The sequence below is a fragment of the Coregonus clupeaformis genome, chromosome 11 (genome assembly GCF_020615455.1).
Source record: "Coregonus clupeaformis isolate EN_2021a chromosome 11, ASM2061545v1, whole genome shotgun sequence".
NCBI classification, from domain to species: Eukaryota; Metazoa; Chordata; class Actinopteri; order Salmoniformes; family Salmonidae; genus Coregonus; species Coregonus clupeaformis.
In genome coordinates this window covers 24,950,593-24,966,553 of record NC_059202.1, presented here as the reverse complement: position 1 = coordinate 24,966,553, position 15,961 = coordinate 24,950,593, and the positions used below count along the sequence as shown (strand labels likewise).

Genomic DNA, 15,961 nt, shown 5'->3' with positions numbered 1-15,961 from the left:
GAATGGGAGGAGAGAGGGGGCCGTTAATTGATTTCTCTCCCCTTGTCTGTCTAGTTATCTCCAGCCATAAAGAGCTTTTATTTTGTTATCTGTCTGTAACACTGGTCTTTGTTTGAAAGGCCCAAATGCATTATGTAGAGAATAGCGTGCCATTTGGGACTGGCTGCTCTGACTGCTCTCTCACTGTCTTCTTATGGGAGAAGGATTGTAAGAGTTAAAAAGGGACAAGAATCCGCTGTGATTTCGCTGAGTTGAAGTGTCTCGATTTAATCCATTATTTCAATGGAGTGAACTCGCTCTCATACTCAATATGCTTGAGTGGACATAATGACATGAATGTGAAATTAACATATTTCATCTATGGGTGGATGTACAGCAGTGGTTTTTATGGATGTGGCTGATGGGCTGTTCATATCTGGAAGGCCTTATTCTGAGTGTTACCCTGAAAGCAATACATAAATGGTAGATAAGTGTGGCATAGACCTGTAATTAATATTGTTAGATTGCTGTTGCAAGTATAAAGACATGACATTCAGTGTGTGTGTGTGTGTGTGTGTGTGTGTGTGTGTGTGTGTGTTACAGTGCCTACAAATATTCCCTTGCACATTAGCCTAAATTCATTTCTATACATACAGTGCATTTGGAAAGTATTCAGACGCCTTAATTTTTTCCACATTTTGTTAAGTTACAGCCTTATTCTAAAATGTATTAAATGAATTGTTTTCCTCATCAATCTACACAAAATACATACCCCATAATGACAAAGAGAAAACAGGTTTTTAGAAATGTTTGCAAATGTATTACAAATAAGTATTTAGACCCTTTGCTATGAGACTCAAAATTGAGCTCAGATGCATCCTGTTGTCATTGATCATCCTTGAGATGTTTCTACAACTTGATTGGAGTCCACCTGTGGTAAATTCAATTGATTGGACATGATTTGGAAAGGCACACACCTGTCTACATAAGGTCCCATAGTTGACAGTGCAGGTCAGAGCAAGAACCAAGCCTTGAGGTGGAAGGAATTGTCCGTAGAGCTCCGAGACAGGACTGTGTCGATGCACAGATCTGGGGAAGGGTACGAAAACATTTCTGCAGCATTGAAGGTCCCCAGGAACACAGTGGCCTCCATCATTCTTAAATGGAAGAAGTTTGGAACCACCAAGACTCTTCCTAGAGCTGGCAGCCCGGCCAAACTAAGCAATCGGGGAAAAGAGCCTTGGACAGGGAGGTGACCAAGAACCCGATGGTCACTCTGACGGAGCTCCAGAGTTCCTCTGTGGGGATGGGAGAACCTTCCAGAAGGACAACCATCTCTGCAGCACTCCACCAATCAGGCCTTTGTGGTAGAGTGGCCAGACGGAAGCCACTCTTCAGTAAAAGACACATGACTGCCCGCTTGGAGTTTGCCAAAAGGCACCTAAAGGACTCTGACAATGAGAAACAAGATTCTCTGGTCTGATGAAACCAAGATTAAACTCTTTGGCCTGAATGCCAAGCGTCACGTCTGGAGGAAACCTGGCACCAACCCTACGGTGAAGCATGGTGGTGGCAGCATCATGCGGTGGGGATGTTTTTCAGTGGCAGGGACTGGGAGACTAGTCAGGAATGAGGGAAAGATGAACGGAGCAAAGTACAGAGAGATCCTTCATGAGCGCTCAGGACCTCAGACTGGGGAAAAGGTTCACCTTCCAACAGGACAATGACCTTAAGCACACAGCCAAGACAATGCAGGAGTGGCTTCGGGACAAGTCTCTGAATGTCCTTGAGTTGCCCAGCCAGAGCCCGGACTTGAACCCGATCAAACATCTCTGGAGAGACCTGAAAATAGCTGTGCAGTGACGCTCCCCATCCAACCTGACAGAGCTTGAGAGGATCTGCAGAGAAGAATGGGAGAAACTCCCCAAATACAGGTGTGCCAAGCTTGTTGCGTCATACCCAAGAAGACTTGAGTCTCTAATCACTGCCAAAGGTGCTTCACAAAGTACAGAGTAAAGGGTCTGAATACTTATGTAAATGTGATATTTCCGGGTTTTTTATTGATACATTTGCAAACATTTCTAAAAACCTGTTTTTGCTTTGTCATTATGGAGTAATGACACATTTATGGAGTAATGAACATTTTAGAATAAGGCTGTAACGTAACAAAATGTGGAAAAAGTCAAGGGGTCTGAATACTTTCTGAATGCACTGTAGCTACACAACGTAATCCACATTTTCTTTAATTTTATGTAAAGGCCCTCTGAAATATAAACCTGTGTTTGTTTAGTCTATGCGTTTGCCTGTGTCATTATAGCGGGGGTGAGACAAGTGCACAGTTGCTGTGTAAATCCTGGGGTGATGTAGCACCTCTCCGTCACTGTGTATTTGTGTCATTACTTCCTTAAGGGCCGGTTCCCTGGACATATAGATTAAACCTAGTTCTGGACTAAAAATGAATCACAATAAAAAATATTTATTGAAAGAGCCTTTAAATCGTGGACTAGTCTTAATCTGGGTCCTTTATGTACAGTATGAGGCCAATGCAGTCCTCCTTAATGAAGAAACTAACAAAGATTATTTTGGTTCATATATACCCACATATACACACATAATGTATACCCACAAATACACACATAACGTATATATCCACATATACACACATAATATTTTCCCACATGCTCACATTTTGTGTGATATACTAGTTTACTTACAATCAGAGCCATATATAGAGCCATATGTAAATAGACAGTATATCTCTGCTTCTGACCATTAGGCTCTTTTCCCATGTTCTCCTGAAATTTAAATGATGCCCCTAGATGAACGCATTGTGAGAACATAGATAGCATAGACCGAGGTGGGAACTGGTGTTGTGCCAGTATTTCACACACACCCCTTAATTCCCTATGGGACCAGTACTCTAACCTCTCCGTCTCCGATGGCTTTTTCATTGGCAGTGATTCTTATCAGTCATCCTCTCCATCGCTCCACTCATCATAGAGCTGTAATCATGACATACTGCTCCCCAGTGCCCCCTCAAATACCTTCTAGCTCCACTCTATCTCTATTGCTATCTCAATCTTATTAGTGGATAAGTACAATAGTGGTCAATTCATATGGTGGGAACACAAACGTTTCATTGGACCCATTGCATCTCATCTGAAGAGGCATCTATCCTGATTGTGGGGTCTGTCTGTGGATGGATTATTTAATGATGATGGTCCATGGTCATCTTTAGGGAATTTCAAAAGGTGGGGAACTGCCCTAAAAATGGGTTGAAACTCGATTGGCATTTTTAATGGGTCGTTTTGGGGGTTGGGGTCACTTTAAAAAAAAATCCCTCAATTCAATTCCATCCTCATACCAATTCCTTCCATGTCATGTATCTCTATTTTGATTCCAGTTTGGAGTAGGCATAAATTAAACTACTGCCATTGAAATATACTGGAATTGAATCAAACCCATGCACCAAACAATGTTTACACCATGTCTTTGTTTACAAACTACTGCCCATGCAGATTGCAGACAGACCTCTTATTCATCTTCCTGTGAGAGGTCTACCCACAGATATCCTATAATTCACTATGACTCTATATGTAATTCTATGGGTCCACCTGGTTGGTTTTAGTACTTGTATGTTTCGGAAATGTTTCAAGTAAAATAGACCCACTTATCTAATAGATGACGGACAAATATAACGTGAATTGGAATAAATATTACATAGAAATGTGAATATAAGATTAGCACAACAGCACACGTTTGTCAAATTCATTTTCTCCATTTTTTATTTTGTGGTTTCTTACAATTCTGTGAGATATAACATTGCATGTATTTATAGATGGCTCTATAATCACTTTACAACAAAGGTTTTATCCTACAAAATATCACACAAAAATTAATAACCCTTTTATTTACTACATCGTAGAATTAAAAGGTACCAATTCTGGTTACTCAGTAGTCTGCTGAAATAGCATGTGCATAATGTTAAATACAGTCGTAAAACACTTACTTTATTAATGTTAGCAATAAAAGATAAACGAAAGAAGTGAATGTGAAAAAAGATGATAAACTCATGGTCACAAGGAAAGAACCAGTTTAAAAAATGACAAGTTCTATTGTCTGTTTTATGTACACATAGAGTGGAATGTTTGTACCTGTCTTTAAATATATTTTGATACAGAGATATTATAATGTTGTTTTATTGTTGTTATTGGACAGGAATGATTTTCCTCCTTTGTTTTGGCTCTCAGTTAACTTTGAAAGGTGTGTGTGTGTGTGTGTGTGTGTGTGTGTGTGTGTGTGTGTGTGTGTGTGTGTGTGTGTGTGTGTGTGTGTGTGTGTGTGTGTGTGTGTGTGTGTGTGTGCGCGCGTCGTACATACAGTGAGGGAAAAAAGTATTTGATCCCCTGCTGATTTTGTACGTTTGCCCACTGACAAAGACATGATCCGTCTAGAATTTTAATGGTAGGTTTATTTGAACAGTGAGAGACAGAATAACAACAACAAAATCCAGATAAATGCATGTCAAAAATGTTATAAATTGATTTGCATTTTAATGAGGGAAATAAGTATTTGACCCCTCTGCAAAACATGACTTAGTACTTGGTGGCAAAACCCTTGTTGGCAATCACAGAGGTCAGATGTGTCTTGTAATTGGCCACCAGGTTTGCACATATCTCAGGAGGGATTTTGTCCCACTCCTCTTTGCAGATCTTCTCCAAGTCATTAAGGTTTCGAGGCTGACATTTGGCAACTCGAACCTTCAGCTGCCTCCACAGATTTTCTATGGGATTAAGGTCTGGAGACTGGCTAGGCCACTCCAGGACCTTAATGTGCTTCTTCTTGAGCCACTCCTTTGTTGCCTTGGCTGTATGTTTTGGGTCATTGTCATGCTGGAATACCCATCCACGACCCATTTTCAATGCCCTGGCTGAGGGAAAGAGGTTCTCACCCAAGATTTGACGGTACATGGCCCCGTCCATCGTCCCTTTGATGCGGTGAAGTTGTCCTGTCCCCTTAGCAGAAAAACACCCCCAAAGCATAATGTTTCCACCTTCATGTTTGACGGTGGGGATGGTGTTCTAGGGGTCAAAGGCAGCATTCCTCCTCCTCCAAACACGGCGAGTTGAGTTGATTCCAAAGAGCTCGATTTTGGTCTCATCTGACCACAACACTTTCACCCAGTTCTCCTCTGAATCATTCAGATGTTCATTGGCAAACTTCAGACGGGCCTGTATATGTGCTTTCTTGAGCAGGGGGACCTTGCGGGCGCTGCAGGATTTCAGTCCTTCACAGCGTAGTGTGTTACCAATTGTTTTCTTGGTGACTATGGTCCCAGCTGCCTTGAGATCATTGACAAGATCCTCCCGTGTAGTTCTGGCTGAGCCCCAGGCCGAGGGAGATTGACAGTTCTTTTGTGTTTCTTCCATTTGCGAATATTCGCACCAACTGTTGTCACCTTCTCACCAAGCTGCTTGGCGATGGTCTTGTAGCCCATTCCAGCCTTGTGTAGGTCTACAATCTTGTCCCTGACATCCTTGGAGAGCTCTTTGGTCTTGGCCATGGTGAAGAGTTTGGAATCTGATTGATTGATTGCTTCTGTGGACAGGTGTCTTTTATACAGGTAACAAACTGAGATTAGGAGCACTCCCTTTAAGAGTGTGCTCCTAATCTCAGCTCATTACCTGTATAAAAGACACCTGGGAGTCAGAAATCTTTCTGATTGAGAGGGGGTCAAATACTTATTTCCCTCATTAAAATGCAAATCAATTTATAACATTTTTGACATGCGTTTTTCTGGATTTTTTTGTTGTTATTCTGTCTCTCACTGTTCAAATAAACCTACCATTAAAAATATAGACTGATCATTTCTTTGTCAGTGGGCAAACGTTCAAAATCAGCAGGGGATCAAATACTTGTTTCCCTCACTGTATGATCTCAATGACATTTTGTATGGTAAATATTGCAACCATGTTGTTTATGTGAATATCACATTAACAAGTAAACACTTTGTTCTTCTCTTAACATAAATATTGACAGCAACACAGAGATCTCACACTTTTTTTTATCTTGACCGATTATCAGTTATCTCACTGAATAACTATTTGTGTTTGGGGATTAACTGTGTCATCCAACAACTAATGAGGTGATCTTCAACAAAACAATTTCTGGACTTCAGGTCTGAACATAATTATTTGATAACCCCAAATTTTAGGTACTAAAATAACTCAAAAGAACTTTAGAGGGCTCTAAGATTAAAACAAATCACTTACATTTAGTGGTCTGTAGTACTTAAGAACACAGTTATCATTCTTGTTTAAAGAGTCAAGCAGCGTACCTAAACAAACTTTCACCTTAGACAAGAAAAGGTACCATTTTGCGATTTCATGCCTTTTTCCGAAACACCTTCACTGTTTTTCAATAGTTTGTTCTATCATGACTCCCAAATCCATCACCTGCTTACAACAGCAGCTGGGACAAAGCCTTGTGTTCCACCAGAGAACACACCCTCCTCTGGATTGGCCAATAACAGACAGAGCCATTGAGGGAAACAGGAAGAAGAGAAAGAGCAAATCTGTACACAACACAAATGCATCACCATTGGAAACATCCTATTGGCCCCCATCCACTCTACCCAGGTGGAAATTTGCTCCAAATCGCCAACCTCCTGCTTCTCACAATGTCTATTTTCTTCTCCACATAGGGAAAACGCTGAGTCATCTGTGGTTGCGTTCGTCCATATGGAGTCCAGAGTGAGGATGGAGACCCCTGGAGGTTGGCGTTCGAGACTCGACAGACGAGTCCTGGTCCTCGGTGTAGCTGTCGGGACTCCCGTCCCCGCCCAGAAGACTCCCGCAGCTCGAGTTGCCTGACGACAGCATGCCCTGGAGGAGCTCCTCCCGGACCAGGCTCTCCTCACAGCCCTCGCGGGCCCAGGCCCCCTCAACACCGCTGCCGTCGCCGCCTCCCACCACACCTTCCTGGTCGTCCAGTAGCTTGGCCAGGAAGTTGATGTACTTCATGGCCAGTCGGAGGATCTCGTTCTTGGAGAGCTTCTTGTCGGGCGGGTGGGTGGGGATGAGCTGGCGGAGGTCAGCGAAGGCGCCGTTCACGTTCTGCTGGCGCCAACGCTCACGGCTGTTGGTGAAGATCCGCCGCACAATTTTGGGCTGCGAGCCTGACAGGGAGAGGAGGAGAGGGTGTTACATAGGTAATATAATAATAAAATAACATAGGTTTTCTGATATGTTTGATAATACACTGTCTGCATTCACCAGCAGTGTGTATAGTTGAATCAGATGTGTTAGAGCTAGGCTGGAACAAAAGCCTGCACTGCGGCCCTCCAGGACCTGAGTTTGTCATCCCTGTTGCCCCATTCCCTAAATGCCCTTTCCTTCTGTCTAAAGACCACCAACACAGATGTCAGCACTCTTTGTTAAACCACACTGTTTGATGGTATGACAGTTAGACTTGATGCAATGCCTTGGCACTTTACAATTGGTTAGTCTCTCTGATGCAGCTTTTCTCTTTAAAATGACTATTGTCCGAAGCTCCCTTTACCCCTTTGCACCCTGACAGATTGATGCAATATCCAGACCAAAGTGTGGCTAAACATAATTATTAAAATCTAAAATACTCTTACCATTATCATCCTTGATTTCAATCTCATAAGGCCCAGGTCCTCGTTTGATCCGATGGCTGGGGTACATGGCATACTGCTCAGTCTCGCCACCGTAGCCACTAGAGAAAGATGTAGAAGTGTGGAATTAGACCAGGGACGGCCTGTTCAATAGGGCGATATGGGCGACGCACTGCCAAACGGGAAAAGGAAGGGATTTTTTTTCTAATCAATTATATCACGGCAACAGTAGTTATCAGTGTTGTAAACTATACGTCTGATCTGCCACAGTGCCACACTGCCACTAAATGTCGAATCAGGCTAAAGTCGTGCTTCAAATGGCTCCACCCCCTTTTGGGGCGATTTCAGTCAGATTGAAAATCGCCCAGAACTTCTGTCATAGACTCCCATGTAAAATCTATTTTTTTCAAATTTCAGAGCCTTCAATACAATCTCAATGGGTGTCTGTGGGCTTGCACTTACGCGCTTTCGTCACATGAACGTAACTAAGAAAAGAGAGGGTAGCAGCGTCAATCAATTCACTACTACTATCAACATGGCTAGGCTTCAGTGCAACTCGGTTGTGTCTTTGAAAGAATTTCCTTTTTGTCGGCGAACAAATGAAGATAAATTGGCAACGAAACAATTAGGACCTCCCAGACCAAATTTAATAATTCAACAGGTTTCTACTAAAGGGGGAAGTCCTACACCGAGGATTTTCCAAAAATTGGTATGAACGAAAAACCTGGCTAGCAGGCTGCGATGTAGCTAATGCAGTTTTCTGCTACCCCTGCTTACTCATTCACCCTGAAGGCGGCACGGCAGACAGCACCGCTTGGACAGCGACTGGTGTAACCGACATGCACCATCTTTCAGAAAAGATTAAGAAACATGAGCTGTCAAAGACCCACATGGATAGCTGTTTGAGAATTTCTGCTTTGGGGAGAGTGAATATTGCCACTCAACTGGATGAGGGATACAGGCTAGCTGTCCGCCGCCACAACGATGAGGTTAGCAAGAACCGCCATATCCTCAGCCGGCTAATCCAGTGTGTGAAGTTTTTGCGGCGTGTTTGGAGTTAGCTTTGCGAGGCAAAGATGAAACTGAGGGCTCCACCAACCCTGGTATTTTTCTTGGACTTGTCAACTTTGTGGCACAATTAGATGAGGTGTTTGATGACCATCTTAAAAATGCTAAAGTTTTCAAGGGCACATCAAAGACCATTCAAAACGAGCTACTGGAGTGTATGCTAGCGGTCACGAGGGAACATATTGTGGAGGAGGTGAAGTCTGCGAACTTCGTAGCTATCCAAGCTGACGAGACCACGGACGTTTCTACACAGACACAGTTGGTGCTTGTGCTGAGGTACATAGATAGCAAGCACAAAGTGCAGGAGCGATTTTTTGAGTTCCTTCCCATCTCGGAATCAACCTCAGTCTCAATCGCCAGTGTACTTTTGGAGAGACTGAACGGTCTTTTTGCCGATGACGAGAAAGTCAAACTCATTGCGCAAGCCTACGATGGAGCCAGTGTGATGAGGGGAGAGAAGGCTGGTGTGCAGAAAAAGGTGCGTGAGCATTTCAAGAATGCCCATTACGTGCATTGCTATGCGCATCAGCTGAATTTGATCATGCAGCAAGCTACTTCTCGCATCAAAAAAGTGAACATTTTCTTTTCCGATCTGAGCGGGATTACAACTTTTTTTCCCGGTCACCCAAACGCACCAGCATTCTTGACCAGACTGTTGCACGAAGACTGCCCAGACCTTCATCCACACGGTGGAACTTCAACAGCAGAGTCGTGAACACTGTCTCACGAGAATCGAGACGACCTAATAGAATGTTTTGAAGCCATCCGGACGGGTTCATTGGGTTCATTTGACCAGGGCACAGTGAGAGAGGCATCTGGCTACGTGAGGATGCTGCATGATGAAGATTTTATTTTTTTCCTGCGGCTTTTTCACAAAATCATGCCCCACGTCGACATTCTGTACCAGAAGCTACAGAAGGGACATCGATGCTGTCTTTATCAAAAGTGCCCTCGACAGCTTCACAAGCAGTGTGCAGGCCATAAGGTAAGATTAAACAATATCATTCGATCTTTCTCAAAGCAGAGCTTTATTTGAAAATGTATGCATGAAAGGAGACTGCATTTGTGTTTGAAATTACATTATTCTCATTATATATGGCCAGTGGTGTAATCTATTTTATTTTATATACTATGTGTACTGTGCAGTGGTGCTCATAAGTGTATGAACACATTCTAAAGTTGACTAAAAAGAGGAATAAAAAAATAAAAAAATAATCTTTTGGAAATTTATCTTAATGACTTAATTAAAAAAGTTGGAAAATCCAACCTTTATGGACACCAATTTTATTTTCTTTTTTATTCCTCTTTTTAGTCAACTTTAGCATGGGATCATAAGCTTATGAGCACCACTGTATACTGTGCTGAACATCCAGGCTATGTGAGACACAAAGGCTAACTTAAACACTAAAGACTTTATGCATCCCTGCCCATTTTAAGTGGAACTGAAGTATTTGTACTATACATCATGGATACATTGCATATACCTGTGCATCACATAGACAACAATACTGTACAAAGCCAACAAACACATTGGTCTGTTTGCCTTCAGGGACTCCTCTCAACAGCAGCTGCAAGAAGCAACAGGAGCCAAAAGACCCAGAACAGCTTTGAGAGAAGAGGAGAAGCAGAGGCTGTCTGAAGAGGTCTGCAACACCATCCTGGATCACATCAAAGAAAGGTTCTCTTTCTCTGGCCACCTTGTGAGTGCTACCTTACTGCAAGCAGACATGTTTGAAAGGTACTGCCATTCATTTCCTGATGAGGCTCTGAATGCCACTGTGAATGCATACCCCATGCTGAGCAAGGCAAAGCTCAAGACAGAACTATCTCTGATCTATGAGAATCCTGAATTCAAGGGAGGCTGTGGTGCACTGGCACTGTACCAGGTTCTCATGAGCTACAACCTCCAGGAGACGTTCTCTGAGACTGTGACTCTGTTGAACATCCTCATAACTACTCCCATGACAACAGCTGAAGCTGAGAGATGTTTCTCAACTTTGACACGAGTTAAGACATTCCTGCGAAATTCAATGGGCCAGGAACGTCTGAATGCACTGGCCATGCTTTCCATGGAGAGGGAACTAGTCCTCAGCATGCCTGATTTCAATGAGAAAGTCATTGAACGCTTTGCTGTATTGAAACAGAGAAGAGAACAGTTTCAGTACAAGTAATGTAGCCTCTCTCTCTCTTTGTCCCTCCCTCCCTGTCTCTTTAACACACACACGCCCAAATCAGTTCACAGTTGATGTTGTTTAAAATAGTTATTTTTCATTTTAAAAAAGTAAAACAAAAAAAAATATCTGTTCATGTTCATTTTTACAAATCTATACAATTGGCCAGAATATGGTTGTTCATATTTACAAATCTATACAATTGGCCAGAATATGGTTGTTCATTTTTACAAAGCCATACAGATAGCTGTGTTTACCTTTTCTAGAAATTACTTTCAAATTCTGTTTTCAAGCAAAATGTCTATCACTGTTCATTTTCACAAATCTATACAAGAGGGCAGAATATGGAAGTCTATAAAAATGTCTTATTACCAATAACTTGCATCAATGTTTTCAGTAGCCTCTATCAAAAGCTCCTGCTTGCTTGTTGTGAATTATGCTCAGGTGCACATATTTCCAATTCAACCATGAGGCAAAAAATGTGGTAAAAGCTCTTGTTGATCCTGCAATCTGAACAAATACCAAGATGCTGTATTTTCAGCTGATATTTCATTTGTTTATGGAAATGCATATTGTTTATGCAGTGTTGAGGAATGTGAAAGAACACCCTTGATTATTTTTACTGTGATAACTTATTTTGATTTTGTAAGCCAACACTTTTGAGATCAGTCAATAAATGCTTCTGGTATTGACTTATATGCTGCCCCTGTCTTCATGTTGTTGCTGGACATATCTTTTTAAAAATGTGTGTAGGTCACCTAAATCATCAGAAAAATTGCCCCCCCTGAGAATTTTTTCAGGAGCCGCCACTGAATTAGACCACACATAAATATATATCTATAGACTTTTATACTGGTGATTTTGTTGGACTAAACTATGACAGTTAATATAGGCCTACACATTTCCATTTGCCAAAGTAAGAAATGGAAAACGCAAAGCTTTTATAATCATCATTATTATTATTAGCATTATTATTATTATTATTATTTAATAGCCTATAATAACAATAACATGAATAATAATAAAACATAAATAAATCGGGATGCACATTTCAGGCCTAAACTTGGGATAAGGCTACATAAATCCAATACATATCCAACAGTGATTGTGCTGACCCACAGCATAAACATCTCAAGACCACGCACATCATTTGGACATACATTTCCAAAGGGTTAGTTTGCCTTACCTGTTCATGGTGGCGAGCGGTTGAGCAAAGTTACTGTACAGCATCGCTCGTGCAGGGAGAGGAAAGGCGAGCGGGCTCAACTGCACCATTCGAGTTTCGCTCAACAACGGGTCCAGGGGAGCCAGTGGCAGGGGTATCGGCTGTCTGCACAGCTCCGTGGTCTGTCCCTTGTGGTTAATGTCTGCCGTCTGCTCCCGAGCTTTTATATCCACGGGCCCTCCTCCCCTGGCCAATTCGATAACCGGCACTAACTTTTTTAGCTCGCTGTGGTACGCCGTTTCCTTGGCAACGCCATTAATGAATATAGTCGGGTTGCAGTGCTCCCTGGGGACACGCTTCCTCTCAGCTGAGTCTTCCGACGCTGCCGTCGTGTTTTCCTGTGTCTCACCAACAGCCTCGTCCCCCTCCCCACTGACACGACCTGCTATGGAAGTAGTCAGGCTGTCGTGCAGTGGGGACTTGCACTCCTTGACCATAGGACTGAGATGCCCAAGTTCTGGTTTCAGTTTTTCCATCATTTCAACGGCTATTCGATCGATTCGACCGTGCGTAGAAATGCCACAAATAGCCTAGGAAAACGCAAAGGCTTAATGGTAGGCCTATCCGAGATTGACTGAGCTGAACATCGAAGCGACCCCACTCATCGATATGAATCCTTGATGTCACCTGCAAAAACAAGATAGCTTTTATGCTTTGTAATTATGAATCTAACATTTTTCTAATTAATAAACTATAGTTTATAGTTGTATACAAAATGCAGACTCCTGTGCTCGCGACACTGCGTGTCCAGAGCTCTGTAAACGTATAGGCGTACTGTCAATCCCGCGCGCGCCGACTCATCAACCAATTCGCCAGGCAGATAGCTGCATCCATTCATTTGCTCTAGGAGGTGGGTGCATAGGCCTATACTATCAATGTGCTTAACTGTATGAACACACTGTTGCATTACCTTGTCAATTACAGGCTATAATACAGTTAACTATTTTGACTGCACTCCTGCAGTCCATCACAAGGGAATTATCATATCACATGACATGGCTACTACTTTAGAGAATATCATTAAAGCCTTGGTTTTTGATTATGTGTTTTTAAAACAATTGTTGGCCTATTTGGCCTGCACATAAAAAATAAAAAATAAACATAGGCTACCTGGCTTTGTTCTAACTGGTGCTCGACGTTCACGTGACCCTGACCTTATAAACTGCTGTTAACTGGCAGGGTGGATAACAGTTCTGATAACGCACAGGTTTTAACAGGGAGGGGCCCTAATCATTCCCCCACATTGTTGCATCTGCCCAACAATCGTCGCACCGTTAAACTTATAATTTTTTAAAAATATATATTTTATTTTGGTTTTTAGACAATTGTCTAAAACAATATATATATATATATATATATTTCTAAATGTCCACGCAGAGATAACGCTTCCTTTTAATGTCTATTATAGACAATAGACTTAGACAAAATACACTAAACTAAACATGACGTGGACATCAATATAATAAGCCTTTGTCTTTCACTGTATCATTATCGTTATAATATAGCAGCCTATACCACACTCATATTAATTACGTTGCAATGATAACCTCTGTCACTCTTGAGCACCTATTTTTCAATTGATCTCATAATTCTTCGTTCATTGTCTTTTTCATTTGAATGTATTTTAGTTTTTCGATTCTTACTTTGTTGCTTGAGCATAACTTAGTTTCAAAATAAAGTTATTTCTTCCATGCTGCAAAAATGTTATTTCTTCCCATGCTGCTAACGGAATAAGTGTAGTTTTTGTCACAACCAATATTGTTTTGGTTATAGCTCGTGCGCATAAAAGGTAACGAGAAGAGAATAGGGTATACAGTACGTTTTTTGCGTCGTTTATTTTAGGCAATCGTTAATTATTAACCTATGGTTTTGAACGTTTGAACCTAATTGAATCAGGTTTTAGAGTGCACAATATGTAAGGCGCAAACCTTTTCATTCCATAGCCAAACTGTGTAGACCTTGGCTTCACACATTTTTACAGAAACAGAGTGGTCATTTTCTGTTTCACAATAGCCTGTAAAGATGTGGGGATAATAACATCTTTAGACTGGGCCTACATGACTAATATATACATATGCAAATGTATTTAGGCTATTGCTCAGCAGCCTATATCAGAATGAAATTATAATCCACAAATTAATATTAGCCTATAGCATTCCCAAAGTATGTGGATAGTGGAAATTGACTGAGGATATTTTGCTAAACGAATAAATAAGTGAAAATATCGAAGCTTATTATATTGGTAGATAAAATGAATGCTAAATCGATAAGCTAACTGGTGTATTTCCCTTGACCGAGAAACAAATGGACCTGCATTTGTCAACCCGAAATAGGAACGAACAATGACAAACAATTTTCAAATTTTCTATATTTCCATTACCGATAACATATCCACAAATCCACACCAACAACAAATATGACTTGCTAATGATTATTTGGGTGTGTTGTCCTTACCATAGCCGGAGTGTTGTTGATAGAGTGTGTGTGGAGCCATTTTGTCGAGGGTCGTCCATGTCTGAGGTTTTAGATTCACTGAAGTACTGTGTGGAAGCTGGAAGTGAGGTTTTATATAATTCCACATCATGTCCAGTGTGGCGCTTAGTGTGGGGAGCGAGCTGAACACTGGTGCAATGTGGTGACGAGAGATAAGGGCGCGCAGTTGCGGCCCCTAAACCCATTATTTATACAATTATTCATTATTATTTGGCGTTTTATCGAGGGAATTTGCAAATGGGAAGAAAAAATGTTGTCTTATAGGCCTATTGAGAATGGATATGCACTGAAATATAGGCTAAGCGGGAAATTTGAAAGGAAAACATCCCATGTGCCTTGTAAAATGCTCCAAGGCTTAGTCCAAAATGAATTATAGAGCAATGGGGCGTATTTAAAAAAACATATCAGTGAGGATGTTGACTTGAGAAAAATACCATTAGGCCGTGTGTTTGTTTTGACTAATATCTTAACCTTTTATGAAGGAGAATAACTAAACAGTGCATGCTAAAGTCATTAATGAATTTGAATTAATGAATGCGACATGTACAATTAATAGCATTGGTCTTTTGAATGTATTTCTGATAATATTATATTGTGCAACAATGATAATTAATGAATACTCTGTAATTTGGTTCAAACTCTAAGGTAATGCATTTGACAACACTCAAAACACTGTCAATCAATTATCTCTAACAACTGTCTCTTGGGCCAGATATTCAATATTCACACGAGAGGTTTGCATGAAAAACCTTATCAATTGAAACAGCATAGCTTACACCGGGTAGCCTACCTCGCCAATTATGGTTATCCTTATTATTTAGCTGACTCTACAATGGTGTAGTCTATTCTTATAGCTAAATAGTCTAAATGAAATAAACATATAGATCTACAGAGAAAAAATAGAAGGCTAAATCAGCTAAATTATCAGAAGCCTTTATCTTGCTTTGTTCATTTTGCAGGGATTGCAGTGATTGAAGGATCCCGGATGCCTTGGGAAACTTGGCAGAATTAGGTATAAAGCTCATAGGACCACCTTGCCGGCAGAGATATGGCGGTATCAGTGCGCCAACGACCTGCAGGGTCATAAGTCAAAGTGGGAGGCGAGACACTCAACGTGGGTATGGTGCGGTATATGCTCAGAGGCCTACATGTCTCCTATGTGTCCTTAGGCCTACCATTTTCGATCCCATATTTCAAAGTAGGGTTTGGGGGGTAAATCACAAAGACATATGCCGACATTAAATTAATAGTCAATTATCAGTAGGCCTAGTGAACAAAACAAACATCTAAATGGATAAATATGTATGCGTGAGTCCATTTGAAATATATATTTTTTCTAGCAGATTGGCTAATTAGCCTACGTCAGACATTCAAAAGATGACTGAC

The 15,961-nt window shown here is 41.3% G+C and overlaps 1 protein-coding gene across 1 annotated transcript; it reads right to left on the bottom strand.

The window, feature by feature from the left end:
* Positions 1–6,029: 6,029 nt before the first annotated feature.
* Positions 6,030–14,620, bottom strand: LOC121577230 (T-cell acute lymphocytic leukemia protein 1 homolog). Its single transcript, XM_041890992.2, has 4 exons — positions 14,537–14,620; positions 12,044–12,709; positions 7,622–7,719; positions 6,030–7,156 (listed from the first exon to the last, which is right to left on the bottom strand). The coding sequence occupies exons 2-4, from the start codon at positions 12,559–12,561 to the stop codon at positions 6,696–6,698; spliced, it is 1,077 nt and encodes a 358-aa protein (XP_041746926.2). The 5' UTR covers positions 12,562–12,709; positions 14,537–14,620; the 3' UTR covers positions 6,030–6,695.
* Positions 14,621–15,961: the final 1,341 nt, after the last annotated feature.